At 61.5% G+C, this 15,371-nt stretch overlaps 2 protein-coding genes across 2 annotated transcripts; one reads left to right on the top strand and one right to left on the bottom strand.

The window, feature by feature from the left end:
- Positions 1-1,625: 1,625 nt before the first annotated feature.
- Positions 1,626-2,924, top strand: DLX2 (distal-less homeobox 2; the record flags this gene model as incomplete). The annotated part of the gene is made up of 3 exons (XM_084265281.1): positions 1,626-1,947; positions 2,171-2,358; positions 2,610-2,924. The coding sequence occupies 3 exons, from the start codon at positions 1,626-1,628 to the stop codon at positions 2,922-2,924; spliced, it is 825 nt and encodes a 274-aa protein (XP_084121407.1).
- An 8,618-nt stretch (positions 2,925-11,542) lies between these two features.
- On the bottom strand, positions 11,543-13,213 carry DLX1 (distal-less homeobox 1; the record flags this gene model as incomplete). The annotated part of the gene is made up of 3 exons (XM_084265793.1): positions 11,543-11,797; positions 12,184-12,383; positions 12,901-13,213. The coding sequence occupies 3 exons, from the start codon at positions 13,211-13,213 to the stop codon at positions 11,543-11,545; spliced, it is 768 nt and encodes a 255-aa protein (XP_084121919.1).
- Between the last annotated feature and the right edge of the window lie 2,158 nt (positions 13,214-15,371).

The raw sequence follows: 15,371 nt of genomic DNA, 5'->3' as shown, positions 1-15,371 counted from the left end.
GTGCCGCTACCCCCCCTCCGGGCACAGACGTAGAGGCTCCAGCCGCGCCCCGCTTCAAAGCGACCGCAACGGGTCCGCGGCCGGGGCGAGCCGCCCCGCGGCGGAGGCGGGACGCGCGGCGGGGCCTCCCGGCACCTGCGCCGTAAGGGAACGGCCGCCCCGGCGGGCGGGAAGGGCGCGAGCGAGGGTCTTGAGGAGGCACGCGCTGGGACTCGTGAGACGGAGCCCGCGCGGGGCTCGTGGGGGCACGCGATCGGCTCGTGCGCGGCTCGGGGGCCACGGCTCCCCCCGACCCTTGCGAATGACTCCTCGGCGGCGGGTCCCGCCCTTCACTTCCTCCCGTTTTGCCCCCCTTCTGTCCCGTCTGCAGCCACCCTTGCGCCAGTGCCGCCGCCCCGCCTGCCCTCGCGGAACGCCCCGGAGGCTCCCGCACGCGCCACGCGCGGGGGTGCCGTCGACCCCGTGAAAGAAACGCGTTTCCCGACAAGCGACTCCGCTACGCGGAGGGACAGCCGAGCGACGCACACACCGTGTGAAGTCACACGCCGCCCCCGCCCCGCCGGTCGCTGCTGCCCCGTGACGCTGCTCCCGGCAGAGGGCGGCCGAGGGTAGCGCGGCCGCTCCCCCGGCCCCAACCTCCAGCCGGCAGGGACGCGGCAGGAAGACGGGCGGCCGCTCGGGGGTGCCCGGCACCGCGGGTCCCACGGTCATTCCGGGGCCACGACAACGCTCCGCAACCGCCGGCCCCGTGGAGGGAGCGACGTCCCCTGGGTGCCGTCAGCAGCTGCTGCGTAACACACACGTGCGTGTGTACCAGGCGGCGTGTCGCCCCTCCGTGTGTAACTCTGCGGAGGCTTCGCTGGAAAGCGCTGCCACCCTGGCACGGAGACGAGAGTCCTGCCCTCCCCCGATGTGTCCTCTCCCCCGGGCAGGACTCCCGAACGCGGGTGCCCAAGCACCGCCTGCGCTTCCCGTCCTATCGACGCCAGCCGCGCCCGCGCGGGGATGCCGCTCACGACGACACGGGCGCAGCGGACCTTTCACGGGGGTCGCTAGCCGGGCGGGGGGGGGGGGGCACACACCGAGCACAGCGCGGCAGAGGCGGCCGGGACTGAGCCGCAGCCCCAAGCGCTCGCCGGGGGGAGCCGAACCGGCCCGTCGGACTCCCCCCGGCGGCCGCAGAGGCGGGCGGCGACGTGAGCAGTACATGGGATCCAGAAGAGGGCCAGGTACCGGTCCCAGGGCGGCGGGACGTGCCGGTCCGGTCCGGTCCGTGTCGCGGTGCAGGGCGCGACCCCGCGGCCACTCGTGCCCGCGCTCTACGTCGGCCCCATCCCATGCCCCGCGAACCCGCGGGGATGCGGCGCGGCCAGGCGCCCCATTGGCCGTTGCTAGGTGACGTGCGCCGCGCCACGTGACCGGTGTTAAATGCCGTCCCGGCGGCGCGCGGCGCCGCAGAGCCCGTCCCGCTGGCGGCGGCGGGAGCGCGGCTGCCCGCCCCGGTCCCGCGGGCGCGGAGCGCAGCGCGGCGCGACGGGCATGGTGGCGCGGCCCTGAGCGCCTCTCCCCGGTGGGGACGGACGCGGGGCAGCGGCGGCCCGTGCCCCGGCGGGCGGGGGCGCGGGATGACCGGCGTGCTGGAGAGCCTGGTGCCGGACATGCACGCCAGCCAGATCTCCGCCGGCAGCTACCACCAGCACGGCGGCCTGCACAAGCCACAGGAGTCCCCCACGCTTCCTGTCTCCACGGCCACCGACAGCAGCTACTACACCAACCAGCAGCACGGGGCGGCGGGCGGGCCGCCCTACGGCTCGGTGGGTTCCTACGCCTACGCGGGCGGCGGCACCGCCCCCTACTCCAAGGCCGGCTACGACCTGGGCTACGCGGGCTCCTACGGCTCCTATGGGCCCTACGGCAGCAGGGCCTCTCCGGCCAACAACGATTCCGGTACGTCCCAGCCCCTGGGGGTGCGTCTGAGGAGAGCTGCGGAGCCGGGCGGCCCCTCCAGGCCTGGCAAGGAGGCGGTCGGGGCTGGGGACCCGGGGTGGGCTGGGAGGGCGCTCGTCCCCGGCGGACCGCCCCGACGGGGCGGGCGGCGGTGCTGCGCTGCGGGCAGGGCCCGTGGCGGCTGGGGCGTCCTTTCTCACTCGGGCCGCTGTTTTTGTCGCAGCAGAGAAGGAAGACTGCGAGCCGGAGATCAGGATCGTGAACGGGAAGCCGAAGAAAGTGCGGAAGCCCCGGACCATCTACTCCAGCTTCCAGCTGGCGGCTCTGCAGCGGCGCTTCCAGAAAACCCAGTACCTCGCCCTGCCCGAGAGAGCGGAGCTGGCGGCCTCCCTCGGCCTCACCCAGACACAGGTAAGGTTCTCCCGCCGCGGGGCCCCGGGCACGTCCCGCCCCGTCGGGGCCGCTCGCCTTCCGCGGGGCCGCCGGGTCGGGTGCGGGCGTGGGAAGGGACTCGGCCGGCGGCGCCTCCTCGGCCCCGGGTTGGGAGGTGGGGGGACCGGCCGCGCCGCTGAGGAGGCGCTTGGGACCGCTCGGGGCTGCGAAAGCTGCCCACCCCTCCGCCGCTGAGGCTGCGGCCGCCTGACGCCCCTCTCCACCCCCAGGTGAAGATCTGGTTTCAGAACCGCCGCTCCAAGTTCAAGAAGATGTGGAAGAGCGGCGAGATACCAGCCGAGCCTCCCCCGCGACGCAGCGCCTCGCCGCCGCCCTCCGCCTCACCCCCCGCCTGGGACTTCGCCCCGCACCCGCGCACAGCGGGCGGCACCGGCACCGGCAGCCCCAACCCCGCCGCCGCCTTCCTCAGCAGCTACTCGTGGTACCCACCGGCCCCCGGGGGCCCGGCGCATCTGCCGACAGCCGCCCCCCTCCCGCAGCCGGCGCAGCCCCCGCACCACCACGGTGGGGGCGGCATCTTCTAGGTGCCGCACAGACTTGAGCCGTGGTGCGGCACCGGTGTTTTGGTGAAGCCTGGCCCTGACCGTCCCGACAGAGAGGAACCGCTCCTCGCCCTGCCCCTTCCCGCCGCGCCACCAGCGTCGGACCCCGTGTGCACTTGGCCCTGCGGGGTCCGGTCTCCCGCCGCCGAAAGAACCACGCAGCGGAACGAGCATCCGCTTCCCCTCCTCCCCCCTGCGTCCATCTTTCTCTTCCCCGGCTTTTTCATCAAACCACCGGTGCAGAACTTTGGTTAACTTTATTTTTTATTTTTTTAAAGTTGATAGGTGCCTTTGCGGATGACCTCACTTTGATGCTGGGAATTAAAAAATAAAATGGTAAAAAAAAAAAAGATAAATAATTTTTATATGTAGATTTAAAACGAGAGCCTCCCGTGTTTAAGTTGTCTGTTTTAGCCGTGAACGAAACCTTCCGGCGAGGGGGGCCGGTTCTGGGCGGTGGAGCCGGGGCGGCGTTGCTCCCCGGCGGGGGGGCTGCTGCCCGCGCCTTGCCTCCGGGTGCGTTTCGTGCCCCGACGGGGCCTCCCGGGGCGGTGCGGAGCCGCGGCGAGCCCTCCCCTGCGCCCCCCCGCCGGCAGCCCAGCCACCGGTCCTGCCCCTGCGCCGTTTGATGTCTGGAGTCGTGAAAGAAAACAAAATAAAGGTATTTTTGGTTATTTATTATGGAAAACTTAAACACTCTTTAATGTTTCTTTTACAATAAGCAGAGATTATTTAAATAAATTATTGTTTCCACGGTGCCCGCGCTGAGTTTCTTTGGGGATTGGAGAGGATGGGACTGCCGATCCTGACCCCGGTGTTCGCTGCGAGAGGACCTGCGTCCCCTCTACCCTTTCCCCCTTGCAACTGTTGCCGCAAGCAGGCACTGCCTCCACACGCACCCACACCCACAATTCTAACCCCCTCTCCCATCTAGAATAAAAGCTCGCCCTTGCCAGCCTTCTCGGCGAGGCCATGAATCACTCAGCGCCGCCTGCAGCAGCCCGGAGCACACACACACACACCCGCCCCCCGGCTCCTGCTGGCGCCAGCGACATTTCGCCCGGGACTGGCTCCTGCCGTCTCCCAGTCTCCCAGACAGGCCAGAGGGGTTTGAGGCAGGGCCGTGTCCGGGGATCGGCGTGTGACTCCCCGTCGGTCACCCAGGCCAGAACTGGTGGCTGCCCCCGAGCCTCGCTGTGACTTTTCAAGGGGTGGAGGCACCGTCTGGACCTCTCTGGGATGTGTCCCTGGAATGCTGGACCCTTCAGGATGTAGCCCCCTGGGATGTAGCCCTCGAGGGTGATAAACCTCTGCGATGTACCTTGCGAGGGCTAGATCCCTCCAGGTTGAACCCTCCCGGTTCCAGGCTACACCTCCACCAAGTGGCACTGCTCTGGGATGTATCCTCGAGGGCTGGATGCCTTCAGGTTCTAGCCCTCTGAGAGGCTCCATTAGCCCTGTCTGCACCCCTCTGAGCTGAACCCCTTTCTAGGCTGCACCCTTCCACCCCTCTGGGCTGCCCCCCTCGGACACACCCCTCACGGCTGTTCCCTTCCAAGCTGTAACTCTGAGGGGTGTGCCCCTCCAAGATGCATCCCTGGAGGTCCTGGCATCTGGAAGGAGCACGGTCAAGTGTCTCTGTCCCGTGTCGTCCCCAGGTCCCCGCCAGCCTGAGAGGGTGCGGGGGGAGAATGACCGGTATGGAGGATCCCAATGCAGACATGCGATGAAGAAGTCGAGGCCACTGCGCCCGGGGCAGGGAATGGGCAGCCCGGCCAGGACCCTCCCGACAGGCATGAGGAGCCCGGGCGGGGCGGGGGAAGGCGTGGGGGCTCCAGCCCCTCGGGGAGCGCGACGATGGGGTGCGATAGGGCGGACTGTTCCTGAGAGCCTGGGGAAGGCTTGGGTCGAGGGGAGCGGGAGGGGGTGGTGGGCAGAGGGGCGAAGCAGGAGTGAGGAAAAGAGAGGAAGGAGGGAGGTGTTGGAGGACGAGACCAGCGGCTGCAAAAGAGGCGAGAGGAGGGAGCGGGAGAGACAAAGGGGGAAGCGGCAGCTGCCCGCCGGCCCCGGCGCTGCCCCGGCGGTGTAGACGGGCAGGAGAACCCAGAGCCGCCCCGAAAAACAGCGTTGATGGCCCGTTCTGTACCTCTCCGCCGCCTCTTATAGTCCCGCCGGCCGCGGGGCGACCCAGCGACAGCGGCTTCGGCCGCCCGCTCTGTCAGCGGGGGAAGGAGTTTCCTGGCTGGCGAGCGGCGAGGCGCTGGGGCGGCCGGCGGGGAGGGTGACAGAATGGGGAGGCAGCGGGGCCGTCTCCAGAGGCAGGGGCACGCGTGGGCACAGCGCCGTGGAGCCCCCCGCGGTCTGGCAGGGGCTTTGCTTGCGGTGCCGCCGCGGGCCCCGGTGTTGGGAACATGGAGAGAGGGGGAGGGCGCCCCTCTGCCAGTTGACAGATTTTGCCAAACTGCTCCTCCGGGGCGCGGGACACGGCCGGGACGGAAACACACACCTTCTCCCTCGTCGTCGTTTTTATACGCGCTTCTCGCTGTTAAATAAAGTTCCCCCAAAAAACACCTCAGCCCCCGTCCCCTCCCCGCCGTCCCTCCTCGCCCGGCAGCGCGGCTCCAGCCCGGTGCGGCGGGGCGGTGCGGAGCGGAGCGTGGCTAGGGCAGGATGCTGGCGGCGGTGTGGAGCCCCCGGGGCGGGGCCCTGCCCAGCCGGGGGACGCTTGTCAGCGGTCCGGAAGCGGAGCACCCCGCCCCGGGATGGGACACCTCTCTCCCCTCCGTGCTTTCCATCTCCTGTTTAGTTATTTATTATTTATTTATTACTATTTATTTGCTGCCAGCTACCAGCAGCTCTCTCTGGGCTGCCCGCATCTGGTGTGTGCGTGGGAGTGTTCGTGCTCCACGCCTGCAGCATCCCCGCGGCTCCCGGAGCCCTTCCAGGCTCTGCGTTTCGCCCGCTGCTCGCCCGGGCTCTGGCTGCGGCTCACACCGTGCTGGGGACGGCGAAGGCGGACGCAGAGGCGCGCCGCACCGCCGCGCGCACCGTAGCTGCACACGTACAGCCCTGTGTGTGTCTGTGATGTGATTTCTCACGCTCTTTTCCTGTCCGACAGGACGCGGCAGGCACCGCTGTGAACCATGTGCCCCCGCGCAGAGACTGCAGCTAGCGCGGGGCTCAGCCGCCCGGGGCCGGGGGGAGCCGCGGGGAGCAGGGCGGCCGCGGGGCGAGGACTGCCCCTGCCCCCCTCCCCTCTCCTCGAGCACTCCGGGAAGGGTTGGGTGTGGGGGGAGATGTGGGGAGGCTGAGCCGCTTCCGCCCCCGTCCCGGGGCCGACATCACACACCCCCAATCCCCCCCCAGAGCCCCGTCGGGCCCGGCCCCGGGCGGGGGCGGCTGAGCGGGGACGGCCCCGGGGGGACGGCCGGGGTAAGTGACGGCTCCGCCGCAAAGCCCGGTCCGGGGGGGTAGGAGGGGCGGCCCGTCAGCCGCCCGGGCGAGGGGCACCCTGTGCCTCCCCGGTGGCACGGGCGGGGCCGGCCGGGCTTGTGCCGTGGGTAGGCAATTTACTCATTTGCCCCGGTGAAGAGAAAAAGCACGAGAAATTCAATTAAAGCGGCTCTGGCAAAAGGAGTTATTTGAGGCATGAATGTCTCCCCTAAAGCTGCAGCAATCATGTGGCATTAGACACTTCCGGAATCCTATAGCCAACTTGAAAAATCCCAGACCCCTTTTTTCCCTAATTTTTGCTCTGATCTGTAATTTTATCCACATTTGCACTAGTTTGAGCATTCTGGCTCTCCCATCTGAAAGCCTGCAATTACTATATAATTCTTCGCAATTTCACATGTCCTAATATGGACTGTAATTTTTGCGCAAGACAATTTCCTGCTATTTCAAGCATCAACATTGTCAAAGTTGTATGTACATAATAAATGGGAATATCAATGCATAGTTTTTAGCATAACATCTTGACTCCTCGATAATTATATCCGTTCGGAGCCTACGCAGAATTAGCCTGAATTGCATGGTAACTGCTGCTGCTTTAAAATTTTTAAAAATTACTCATAATTTTCCCAAAGATTACCAAGATCTCGAGTGCACAATGTCATCAGCGTAATGAAGAGTAAACATTTATGCTAATAATCTGCAATTTTTTTCATCAGCTATAAAGACAGAGGCTATATAGCAGAAAATTTCAGTCATATTCTGCAAGAGCAGAGCTGCAAAAAGGCTGCTGCGCTCAGAGGCATGTGCATCTCTGGGGGATCTCAATCCACATTTGCACTCTCAGGATATTATTATTGTGCTCGGCTTTTTTTTTTTTTTTTTTTCTCTCTTTCCCCCCCTTTCCTTCTCCCTCCCGATCCTCTCCCTCTCCCTCTCCCTCGCACTCTCTCGCTCCTGTAACTTTCGTAGCAAAAAGCCGCGTTCGGTCCTTTGGTTTGTTGTAAAGCAAAGACCTGTGTCCAGCGCCTCAGGGACTGAGGCGGAAGGTAAGGGTGGCGACACAGGCTTCCTTTCTCGGGGGGTAGGTGAGTGCACGGGGCGCGACGCGGACGGATGCCCCGCGCGGGCCGCGGACGGGGAAGCACCGGCGGCGGCTCCGCCGGCCCCATCTCCCCGCAAAACTTCTCGCCGGCGGCGCCGGGGCGAGGGAAGGGGAACGGGGCGCCGGACCGGACCGGACCGGGCCGGGTGGCGGGGGATGCCGGGCACAGCCGAGTCGCGCCGGGGCATCCCTCGAGCCGAACCGCGGAGCGCTGCGCTGGCAGAGCGGCGCCGGGGCGGAGCGGGGGCACTCGCCGCCCGGGGCTTCGGCGGGGGCCGGGGGCTACCGGCGCCGGGGCGCGCTCATTTTCGGTGGTGGCTCGCGGTGTGCGCTTGTCGGTTCCTTGCAATGGGGAGCGTTACTGCCCGGTTCCCAGCCGGGAGCCGGGAGGCGGGAGGGGAGGGCAGCGGTGCGGAGCGGGGGGTGGGGACGGGACACGGCACTTTGTCACCGGCGAGAGAGCGGCGGCGGTGGCGGGAGCGGGGCAGGCGGCCGGCGGCGGGGAGAGCGGCGAGGGCGGCGGCGGGGGTTTCTTATCCCCCTCTGTCAAACGAAGGGAGCAAATTCCGAACGCAAACGGGCTTGGGCTCTGATATTTGATTTTTTTTTTTTTCTAGTTTCAGGGGCCGCTCTGTGCTCTGCAATTAGATTGACACATGTACAACATCCCCAGCCATTCAAGGGGGTTCGCAGGGACACTCCAAAGGGATTTTTTTTTTTTTCTTTTTGGGTAGAAGATATTAAAGAGGTATCTGTTGTTTGGCAATTTTGCTAAGTCTGTCTTCATTACTTCAACATTGTGCATTTGCTAATTTGGAAGCCCCTTCCTATTGACAGCTCTGCTCCATACACCTGCAAGCAATTTGCAGAGCTCCAATATAGGAGAATTGCAGAGATGGCAGCTCGCACCTATTTTATTTTTTTTTCTTCGCTTTTCTCAATGCACAGCAAATTTGGCTTTCAGTGCGTTATCTCTTTTGTTAATGCAAAAAGATTCCCTGGGCGAAAAAATTGCTCATAATTACCAGAGAGATGGGGAAACTGCATTAGAATAAATAAACCTGAAATTACTGTAATTATGTTGTGTTTGATGGGCTCGGCTTGTAATCAAGAAGAGAATACAGTGAAATGATGCTGACCCTCTTGGGTTTGCAGCTGTACGCGCACTTTGGGGTCTTTTTTTGCAGAAAAGAGTCATTTTGATCATCATTAAGCTGTGTGTAACCTATTTCAGAAGTGTTTGAAAATGAGGGGCACTTTTTTTTTTTTTCGCCAACAAGGAAAAAATATATCCCAAAATTACATTTTGCCATTTACAGGCTCATCCATAAGGTTGTGTTTGCGGGGTGACAATTGTTAAAGGTATAATATTCGAAATCAGGACTTAATCATTGTAATGAGGTATTGTTTCAATATAAGCACCTTTGGATTATTCATAGTTTAATTAATATCCTCATTATGAAAATCTTCGAATCAGATATTTGATGAACTACTTGTCAGCAACAAGGCAGAATTAATTAGGCCTGTATTGAGATTAACATTTTCAAATGTACAATTATAGTAGACTCTAACTCAAGACCGCCTCGCGGAGAGAAAACTAATAATTTCTCTATTTGAACTGTTAGCAAGACGTTATTGAATTAGGAGAAGCTGATATATCTTTAAAGCGCTCCGAGCTGCTTGACCAACCCCGCTCCTGACCGGACAAGGGCGTTTGGTCCCTGGCTGCAGCCGCCGCGGGAGCTGCGCGGGTCTTGAGCGCCGCGGGACCGCTGCGGTCGCGGCTGCGGGCTGCTCGGCACCGGGCTCAGGCGGCGGTACCGCGGGAGATACAGAGCCGGGAGGTGTTATTCGGGACGGGGCCGGCACCCCCGAGGGCCGCCCTGGGCGCGGGGCCGCGGGGGCCGCCGCGCCGCACGTGCACGCCCGGGCAGGCGCTGCGCTGCCGCGCGCCGGCTGCGCGCCGGCCCCGCGCGCTGGGGAGTGGGCGCACGCGGCGGCGATTCCCATGGGGTTAGCATTGCCCACGCGGGGCGGCTCCCTCGCGGGGCCCGGGCGCAGAGCCGCGCACGGCCGCCCGGTAGAGCCCGGTCACTCCCGGCTGCCTTCCGCTCTGCAGCGCGTTACCCCCAGCAGCGGCTGGGCCGCCCCGGGGAGCGGGCACGGCTGAGCCCGGCGCTGGAAAAGCCGGCTCGGCAACGGGACGGCTCCGGCGCCGAGGGGACGCGCGGCTCAGGCAGCCGGCCTGGCTGTCGAGGCGAGGGCCGGCGCTGTCGCTGTCCGTCCGCATCCCCTTCCCGGCCCAGGCGCTGTTCCCCGCCGTCCCCCTCCGGCGACGGGACGGCTCCGCCGCTGAGCGTCCCGCGGCCCTTCGGGACCTCCGCCGCCGCCTGGCCGGGCCCGCGCCGGGCGCGGACGGGAACATACTGCCCGGCCCGGGCCGCTCGCCCCTGCTCGGCCCCTGTCCCGGCGCGCCCCCGCCTCGCTTCCCTCTTAGGCCGCCCGCCGACCCGCCGCAGAGCGCGGAGCCTGGCCCGGGCCCCGCTCCGGCCGCGCTACGAGACAGGGAGCAGGCGCGTCTCTTTTTCCAAACCATAATTTTACTGTCTCAAAGAAACTTTATAACTTATGTACAAAGATTTGTGTGTTGGGATTTTTTTTTTTCCTTTCCTCCCCCAGATACAAAGCAATAAGTTAACATTCTCAATATAAAACTAAACTTTGACATATAGAACACTAAACACAGCCGAGCTCAGTTTATCACATCTTCCGAGTTTCACAAGTAAAATGTCAAGATCTCAGTACACAAAGCATCATGTTTTACAGCCACACGAAAACAGAACGGAAATAATAATAATAATAATTAAAAAAAAGGCTAAATTTGTGCAACATGTTTACAGAACAATAATAATAATTAAGAATAAAATATGTACAGCGAGTAGCTCCTGCACGTCGGTTTGTGCATTTCGACTTCGGGCCGGCTTTCCGCGGGGAAGCCTCGCCGGGGCTGCGCGGCGCTGCGCGGATGCGTCCGCCCGCCCGCCGGTCCGGCGGGTCCCCCCCCTCGCCCCCCGCCACCGCCGCCGCCCTCGGGGCTCTCGATCCGTCCTCCGCGCCTTGCTTCACCTCAGCAAAGCGCTCGGCAGCTGCTGCGATTCCACTTCAGTGTACCAAACAATGTGCATTTATTTCCTTTGTTAAATACGCGAGAAATGCAAATCATTCGGACCCAACCTCTCCACACCAGCGAAGTATAAAAGTTACTGTAAAAGTTAAAAATCGCATCCTTCTCCTGTGGTGATTTATTGGGGGTGGGGGGACCGGGGCCGGGGGACCTTGTGTGGTTTCGTGTGAAGTAAAACTGTGCGTCCGAACAGTGCACTCAGCAAGCCGGATTGTCCGTCTGTTTCTAGCACTCTCATAGTGGTAATTTAAGTCAATAAATAAAACCCCTGTCTTCCCCTTCTAACAACAACAAAAAATATACAGATGAGTACTGAAAGGTACGGAAAATGTCGAGGGAAAGAAGCCCTGGAAATCGTACAGCTTCCTTCCCCCTTGCAATTGAAGAGACCGTCAGATTGGGGTAGTAAATAAATGACCTACATTTCAACAGACACAGACAGACAGACAGGACAGAGGAGAGGGGTTGTTTCCCCCCCCCCTCCCCAAACATCTTTTTCTGATTGTCCCACAAAGCCGCGGCCGGCGCTCGCTCTGCTCCCAGGCTGTTGTGCGGTGCTCGGGGCCGCTCCGTCAGCTGTCAGCGGTGGGAACCGGCCCGCATCACATCTGTGCTCCCCTGCACCGAGCTACAGTGCAGCGTCCTAATGGCTGGATGGGCAAGAGACCTCCTGTTTGTTTGTTTGCTTGGGTTTCTTTTGTTTGATTCTCTCTCTCTTTCCCCCTCTTTTTTTTTTTTCCTTTTCTTTTCCCCCCTTTCCTTTTATTTTAACCTAATTTTTTTTTGTTTAATTTTTTTTTTTGGTAATAATTTTCTTTTCGGGACAAATAGTGCTTGCGGTAGGGGAAAACTGGTTTATAATCACATCAGCTGCGGCTGCTGCATAGCTTCTTGGTGGGCCGAAGGATACCACGACGTGTAGCTGGGGATGTAGGTGCCCGGGGTCCCCGACGAGGCCTTACCAGAGGCAGAGGTGGTATTCCAAACCGGGGGCACCGGTGGCGAGCTGCCCGAGAGAGCCCTGCCGTTGGTCAAGGCGCTGCTCTCCAGGGCGGCCCCTCCTTGCTTCATCAGCTTCTTGAATTTGGAGCGCTTGTTCTGAAACCAAATTTTCACCTGCAAACGGGAACGGGACGGGGCTCAGCATCCCTCCGTACAGCCCATCATTCCTGCCCCCACCCTGGGTCCGACAGACATCCCCCCCCGCACCCAGCGGCCTCCAGCTTCACCCCCTTATCCCCCCTCCCGTGGCTGTTGTGCCCGGTGCCGTTTTGTGATGCCAAATCATCCGGTAAAACACTCCCAACCCCTGCCCCGCCGCGGAGGAGCAGCCGGTACCGCGGGGGCCTCCGCAGTACCGGCTAGTCCTCCGCGGCGGGCGTCGCGCCGGGCCCCGTTGCCCGCGGTTGTAGACCCGTCTGCATCACGCGTGGGGGCTCCCACGCCGGCGGTGGGGACAGGGAGAAGTCACGGGAAAACGACCGTCTCGGTCGGAGTTGTACCTGGGTCTGGGTGAGTCCCAGAGATGCTGCGAGCTCGGCTCTTTCGGGGAGAGCCAGGTACTGAGTTTGCTGAAACCTCCTGTTCAAAGCCTGCAGCTGCAAACTGGAATAAATAGTCCTGGGTTTGCGGATTTTTTTCCCTTTCCCATTAAAGCGAACTTCCCCTCCTTCTACCACAGTGCTTTTCTCCGATTCGGCCCCTACAAACCACAAACGATGCAGAATAAATAATAATAATAGCAGCAACAGTAATAATAGCAGTAACAGCAATAGCAGCAGCAATAGTAACAATAACAGCAACAACGTCAACAATAACAATAATGAGGAGGAAGAAAAGTGAAGCTCGAGTAACGCTAACAAAGGCTCGGGCGATTATGGCAGCCCAGGCTTCTTCCCAGAGAAAGTTTGCTATTTTTACAGGCTGCAGTTTAGGTTTAATTACCCTTAATTGCATACATTGTTTATAGCGCTACGCAATAAATAATTACGAAGACTAATACGTGCACATCTGGGTTGATTTCTTTTCCAGCCGGGCATTGTGGTGCTCTGTGTACTGCTCCCCTGTGATCCTCTGCTTCTCCTGACTAATATTTTGTAATTTAATTTAATTTCCCCCCCGATAGATTTTTTTTTTTTTTTTAATACAAGCACCCTCCCTCCCTCCTTGCCTTCCCTCCCCCCCCTTCCCCCCCCCTCCCCAAAGCCGAGTGCACCTACCTGTCTCCTCTAACCGGGTCTGAGTCAGGCTGGAGCTGTTGGGGTAGGACTGCACTGAACTGATGTAGGGGTTAGTCGAGTGGCTGCTGACCGAGTTCACATAGGGGTAGCCCAGCGGTCGGGAGAAGGACGAAGCTGTGCTGTACGAGCTGTCAGGCTGAGAGTGGCCCGCGGAGTGTAAACAGTGCATGGAATAGTGTCCGTGGGACATGGGAGAAGGAGACATTTGCTGGCTGGGCGGCCCAAACTCCATAAAGACAGCCTTCCCTGAGACGGGGCTATTTAGACTCTCTGGCATGGTAGTCATGGTCATTTCTTGTCGCTTGGTCTGTGTGTGTGTTCTCTCTTCAGCTTGCCTTTTTGGGGTCTGTTGTGTTTCTCAGGACAGGAAAGAACCCAATTTAAGCGGAACAGGGTTTTTCACTTTCCATTCATAAGAAAATGGAGTTTGTCTCTTTGAAAAGTCTAAGCATGATGCTGTAGATCTACACAAACTCGCCTAAAAGCTTTGACTCAGCCAAGTCTATGAATATTCATGAGGTGGCAGAGCTGATTGGTCCGCCGTCTTGCATAATCGCTTTGGATTGGTCCAAGGCGCTCGGGGCTCGCCCGGACCCCGGTGAGCGCGGAGAGCCGGACTGGCAGCGCCGCGCGTCCCCGAGCGCCGGCCGCACGCCCCGACGGCACCGGCGGCACGGCTCGGCGGCCTCCGCCCCGCTCCGCCGGCTCCCCGGGCGAAGAGACGCCTGGGCCCGCCGCGCCCACCGCGGGTCGCCCGCCCGATCGCTCCCGGCGACGGAGAGCGCCTTGACGCGGCTCGGCAGGAGGCAGCGCATCTTCCTTCGCCCCTCGCCGCGCAGGCGGCGCGGACGGGCCGGCAGCCGCGGTCCGCCGTCCCGGGCGAGCGGCCGGGGCGCTGCCCCACTGCGCGGGCCCCGCTCGGCCTCTGCTCCGGCAGACGGCGGCGGGACCCGCAGGCAAATTGGACGGCCCCCGCTTGCCCGGCCACGCTCACTCCGCGGGCGCGCTGGAGCTCTCTGCTCCGGCCCGGGGGTGGGGTGTGTGTGTGGGGGGGTGTCCCAGCGCCGCCCGCACCTCCGGAGCGCGACGCCCGGTTACTGCCGTCATTGTTCTTACAAGGGAAAAATAAACCCGAAGAGCCAACGAAACAAAAATCGCCCTGAACGGGCCAAACGGCGCATTTGAGCTTAAAATGAAAACTTCCGCGCGCGTGAGCGGTAAATGAGGTGGGACTTGGGAGATCCTCCCCAGAAAGCCCACGATGAATCCCAAATTACTTTGTTAGATAATTAGAAAGTGTTGATAATTATTTCTTTCATAATTCAGCGGTGTGACTGTAACAGGAAAATGATCTTGTGAAAGTTCACACGTGCAGATGTATTAGTTACTGATTCATTTGATTAAATGCTAGTCTCAAGTGCTCTGATCCACAGCTGAAGGCGGCCCCATTAGCATAACACTGATGTTTAATTTTCATACGCATAATTAGCCATATATTTAACACTAATAGCAACATGCAGCCTTTCAGCATTAAACAGCCTGGGATTTGATCTGGCCTGGGCTGAACTTTCCCGGTTACACCTAGGCTGTCTAGGGTGCGCAGTTATCACGGCACCACAATCTGTGTAATCAAGCACATTTTGGCAAAGGGAGAACACCAATAAAAGTGAACGTTCAAAACAAATCGCGGCGCTGATGTCGTTAGAGGTATTAGCGCCGACCTGCCTTCCCCCGCCGCCGGCGTTGGGGCACCCCCGGCAGAGCCCGCACGGTGTTGGGGCTCCGCCGGGCAGCGACGGTCCTTGAAGCAACCGGGTAATGACTGTGCGGAGCTGACAAGACCGAGCCCCTCTGCTCCTGGTCTTTTTTTTTTTTTTTTTTTCATTAGTGGCTCTGTCGGTTTTAATTGCCCATTTCCTAACGCCTCTTTCACTTCCTCCCCCTCTCTCTCTCTCTCTTTTTTTTTTTTTTTTTTTGTTTCCCTCGCGATGCGCAAAGTTCATTTTCACAAAATCGCGGCGGCTCGGGGCGGGAAGGGGCAGTGGCGGCGCGGCCCCACACAGACTCCTCCGGCAGCCGGCTCTGCCCCCCGGCCATGTAAGTGACCACCCGAGGCGGGTCCCCGCGCTTGTCCGGGGGAGGGACGGGGCGCACCGGCGGCTCCGGCACCTTCGCCGGCTTCGAGCCCGGTGGCTGCGGGGAGGGGAGGCTGCCCCATGCTCGCCGGGTCAGCGGCCACCTCCTCCGGTCGGCCGGGGGCAGGCATTCCCGGGAAGAACCACAGTCCCGCCGGCCCCGCCAAAACCCCGCGGACCGGACGTCGCGGCTCTGCTCACACCCGTCCTCCGGAGCAGGGCCGTGGCCGGCCCTGTGTGCGACGCCCACCCCAGGCAGTGCGGCTTCGGCAGGAGCGGAGGGACCGCGGCTGCCACGAGCCAGCGAGGGCGATC

The sequence above is a fragment of the Gallinula chloropus genome, assembly GCF_964237585.1.
Source record: "Gallinula chloropus genome assembly, chromosome: 5".
NCBI classification, from domain to species: Eukaryota; Metazoa; Chordata; class Aves; order Gruiformes; family Rallidae; genus Gallinula; species Gallinula chloropus.
Note: the sequence above shows the minus strand (reverse complement) of the source record. Positions and strands in the feature narration are given on the sequence as shown.